The sequence below is a fragment of the Penaeus monodon genome, unplaced genomic scaffold, assembly GCF_015228065.2.
Source record: "Penaeus monodon isolate SGIC_2016 unplaced genomic scaffold, NSTDA_Pmon_1 PmonScaffold_274, whole genome shotgun sequence".
Taxonomy (NCBI): Eukaryota; Metazoa; Arthropoda; class Malacostraca; order Decapoda; family Penaeidae; genus Penaeus; species Penaeus monodon.
The window spans coordinates 98,106-103,105 of record NW_023657394.1 but is presented as its reverse complement, the minus strand read 5'-3'; the positions used below and the strand labels follow the sequence as shown (position 1 = coordinate 103,105).

General features: G+C 36.5%; 1 protein-coding gene across 1 annotated transcript; it reads right to left on the bottom strand.

Annotated features, from left to right (window-relative positions):
- Positions 1-51: 51 nt before the first annotated feature.
- On the bottom strand, positions 52-3,722 carry LOC119570454. The gene is made up of 3 exons (XM_037918180.1): positions 2,982-3,722; positions 1,233-2,932; positions 52-1,141 (listed from the first exon to the last, which is right to left on the bottom strand). The coding sequence occupies exons 1-3, from the start codon at positions 3,720-3,722 to the stop codon at positions 52-54; spliced, it is 3,531 nt and encodes a 1,176-aa protein (XP_037774108.1).
- Between the last annotated feature and the right edge of the window lie 1,278 nt (positions 3,723-5,000).

Sequence of the window (5,000 nt, the reverse complement as noted above, 5' to 3'; positions counted from 1 at the left end):
GCCCCCTAATGAAGTTCAAAATCTCAAGATTTTAACTCCATGATTGGTCAACTATTCAGGTATAGGGCAACGACTAAGAATGTCAGCTCCTACATTTTCGCTGCCTTTTATATACTCAACAGTAAATGAGTAACACTGTAGCGCCAAAGCCCAGCGCATTAACCTACCATTACCATTTTTCATATTCTTGAGATAAACAAGAGGTTGTTGGTCTGTCTGCAAGACAAAGTCTCTTCCATACAAATATACTTTAAACTTTTGAATTGCCCAAACTATGGCAAGACATTCCTTTTCAATAGCAGCATATTTTGCTTCTCTGTCTAGTAATTTCCGACTAGCGTAACAAATAGGCATGTTAATATTGTTCACATCCTGTAGTAATACTGCTCCGAGACCAATATCAGAAGCATCAGTACGAACATAAAAAGTCTTTGAATCGTCTGGCAAACAAAGTATTGGTTTACATACCAAGGACAACTTTAGTTTGTTGAAGCATTTTACTTTCTCCTCATTCCACTGTAATCTATTACTACTATTTTTCTTGAGGAGATCATGCAAAGGAGCTGCAATACTTGCAAAATTAGGAACAAACTTGCGGTAATAACCTACAGTCCCGATGAAAGATCTTAATTGCTTCTTATTCACAGGCAAAGGCATCACCAAGATAGCATTGATTTTAGATTCGAGAGGACTAATACAATTATCTCCTAACAAAACTCCCAAATATTTGATTTTGGAAAAACCAAAGAAACACTTACTAGGGCTTGCAGTTAAACTATGCTTACGTAGACGCAGCAAAAGATCTTTCACGTCCTGTAGGTGTTCAGACCAATCATTATTATGGATTACAATATTATCAAAATAACAGTCAGTATTTTTCAATTCGGAGACCACTTTCCTCATTAGTCTTATGAAGGTTGCACAAGCGGACTTTAATCCGAAAGGCATAACTCTGAATTGCATAAGACCCCTATGAGTGGCAAACGCAGTATACATTTTTGATTCTTTCGACAAGGGTATTTGCCAATATCCTCTACAAAGATCTATTTCAGTGAAATAAATATCGTTCACAAATCTTCCGAGAGCCTCTTCGGTATTAGGCATGGGCTCAGCATCTAAGTCACTTACGTCATTTAGGGCTCTAAAATCAATACAAACCCATCACTTTTCTTCACCATCACGACGGGAGAAGAAAATGCAGATGTTGAAGGTTCAATAATGTCATGTCTAACATCTTGTCAATCTCGGTGTTGAAATCATTAACTAGGCTGTTAGGGATGGGATATGGTTTCTTACGTACAGGTTTACTAGAGTTTATATTAATGACATGCTCTATTGTATTGGTTAGACCCGGTTTGTCAGTCAGTACATCAGTAAATTTACTTAGAATCCCTTTTAACTCACTAATTTGAATTTCAGTTAGTTCATTACCAACATTAATGTTATTAATACCATCTATGTCAAAATAAACTGGTTCACAGTTATTACCCACTTGGTTCTCTTCTTCAACTACGCATACCTGAGCAATTTCACTTTCGCTTTTGCTTTTGCCGCCGTCACGGCGGAAGTACCTTTTTAGCATGTTGATGTGAAATAGCTTTTTCATACCACGCACTTTAACAACGTAATCTACGCCATTGTCTTTGCAATGCACAACGGGGTAAGGACCAAGCCATTGCATCATCAATTTATTACTGCTAGAGGGTAACAAGACCAATACTTCATCACCTGTGTTTAACTTGCGGCATTTAGTTTTAAGATCGTAATAGCTCTTATAATTACGACCGCTAATCTCCGCTTGAGCAGCTGCAAGTTTCGCAGTCTCCTCAAGACGTGAGCGTAAATCTAAAACATACTGATAGGTAGTTTTTACGTCACTATCGATGTCAGTTTTTGTCCATAACTCGTGTAAAATTGTTAAAGGTCCACGAATTTGACGTCCATACAATAACTCAAATGGAGAAAACTTAAGACTGTCGTTCGGAATTTCTCTGTAAGCAAATAGGGCAGCAGGTATATAGCGATCCCAAGCTTTCGGGTGATCTACGCAAAGTTTCTTTATCATTGATTTTAAGACACCGTTCAGCCTTTCTACAGCACCATTACATGAAGCATGATAGGGACTAGTATATAAAGCTTTAACAGATAACATTCTGTGAATTTCACTCATGAGATCAGATTTGAATTGAGAACCGCGATCAGATAAGATCTCTCGCGGGACACCAACTCTCGAAAATATTTCTACCAAGCTTTCCGCAACGGTTATGGTATCAATGTTTTTCAGAGGTACAGCTTCGGGATATCGTGTCGCGTAGTCGATCAAAGTAAGCACATACTTGTTTCCTCTATCTGAACTAGGTGAAAAAGGTCCTACTAAATCTATAGCAACACGCGAAAATGGTTCGGAAATAATGGGGAGATTCTTCATTGGTACTTTACGTACAGTTCCCTTGGCTGAAAACTTCTGACAGATCGGGCATGATCTGCAATATCTCTTAATATGAGCGCCAGCACCGGGCCAAAAGAATTTAGAAAACACCTTAAGACTCGTCTTCCGATGAGAGAAATGTCCGGCAGTCAATGAATCATGAGCCAGATTTAGAACGTGAATCCTATACTTATCAGGAATAACAAGTTGCTTACTTCCAATTTCATAATCATATTTGCTCTCAAGACATACCCTGTAAATTAGTCCATTTATTATTTCAAATTTTACTGTGAGTGATTTTACTCTCACATGTTTTCCGCTTTTAACATTTTCCCTGATAGATTGAAGTGTTGGACAATTTAGCTGTTCCTCCATGATATTAACTTTATTTATATTTAGGTCTAAGAATTCTGAACAAGCTAATGAGGTAGTCTTAGCCGCTTTTGATACCGATGAGCGAGTCTGGACACTCATAGCAATGACGCCAGGAGACCCATTAACATCCTCTTTATCAGCGATTTTTGTAGTCATTCCCCAAGGAAACATCGCTTACCTTTGTAAGAGCTTGTGAAGCATCATCACCTGCCTCTTTGCTCTGTTCGTGCTCGAGCGAGGTAGTGGCGCACTTACCAGGCAATTTTACACCAGGAACTAGTCCGATAAGCACATCTGCAAATTTAAGGGGAGCTGCAATGGCACTAATCCACCCTGAAAAAAATTTACTTCGAATAAAACATCTGACTTTGGGGAATGAATTTGGAACCCCAAGATAATCATAGACCTTAACCATAGGCCCTAATCTAAATCTTGCTGGCACTAATTTGTCATTAACAATTACAGTCGAACACCCCGTGTCAAACATAACCTCTGCTGGTTTTTCAAACAATTTGCCTTCTGCATCAATTATACTATTTTGTGGTTTCATCTCAGACTGAAAGACAAAATTAACTTTACCCTCTGTCTTTTGTTTAAAGTTTCTAGGGTTATTAGGGCAGTTCGGACGGATATGACCAGGCTTTCCACATCCATGGCATTTAATGTCATCAACATTTGGTGAACTCTGTTTTTGCATTGACCTTGAAGGCTTGCTTCCGCGATATGCGTGAGCACTACGATATCTATCTGCTGCTTCCGCCATCTCTGTTGCGCTTTCACACCCCCTTTCTTTCAAGAACACCCGTAAATCAGAACTGCAATTTGTCAGTAACTGTTCCCTAACAAGGAAATCAAACAGGCGAGCATAATCTTTCTCAACTTTACTCATGGATAGCCACCGATCGAGATACTGCTCCATCTTAACTACTAATTGTACATATGATTCATTATCTTTACATTATTTTCTTTGAATTTTCTTCTATATGAATCTGCATCAACAGCAAATGCTCTAAGGGGGTTTTTCCTTTTAAGGCTCTAATTCGTACGTTTCACCAGGCAAAGAAATATAAAACCTTGGCTGACCCCCCGCAAGATGTACCTAGGTACACATGGTTTTCCTCACTTCCACCATGCAATTTGCTAAACGTTCGAACCGCTGAAATAACTATCCAAATCTCTTGGCCGTCGGCAAAAAGGCAGTTTTCCCCTCAAAACATTGAAAAATTTGCCTGCTAGAATACTGTCAAACTCGTTCAAAACTATATTATATTATTTAATTATTATATTATATAATATAAAATTTATTATATATATTTATATATATATATATAAAATAATTAATATAATTTTATAATATATTATATATATATTATCAGGATGTCCCGTGTGATATGTTATTATATATAATTATATATATATATATATATATAATATATATATATATATATATAATATAAAATCCGTGTAGTACCTTGGAAATTTAGAGCGAGGGTTTTGCATTGCCTTCCGCCGGTTTTTTTTTTTTTTTTTTTTTTTTCGAGTCACCATCTCTTTTACCCGGCACTGACTTGGATGGCTTTCCCCAAGCGGCTAGGCAGGCAATCGAGGTGAAGTCCTTGCCCAAGGGAAAAACCCCCCCCCCCCCGGTGCCCCCCCTCGAACTCAGATTGCCGTTGTGACAGTTTTTGCTTCTGCGTTTAAAACCATTCGGCCACCGCGGGCCCGATAAACAAATCTATTAATTTTTTTTTAAAACAAAAAAATATAAAATAAATAATATATAAATATTTTATAATATTAATATAAAAATTATATAAATATTATACAATATACTAATTTAGCGTTTTAATACAATACATATATAATATATGTAATAATATATATAAAAATATAAAAAGGTTTAAATATTAAAAATTTAAATTTGATATTATATATATATTTATACACGTTTTGTTTTATTATTTATTTATATATATATTATATATATAATATTATATATATATATATATATATATATTTTTAAATATATTTTATTTTTAAATATAAAATATTATATATATATTATTTTTTTTGGCTACCCCAGTGGGTTTTTGTCTCTGTGCGAGGCATGTGTTTACATGAAGGGACCGGGCAGGTTTGTCGCGGTGGCTGGAGCGGAGGAGCGGAGGAACAACCGAGAGAGGGGTTGGGCGTGCTC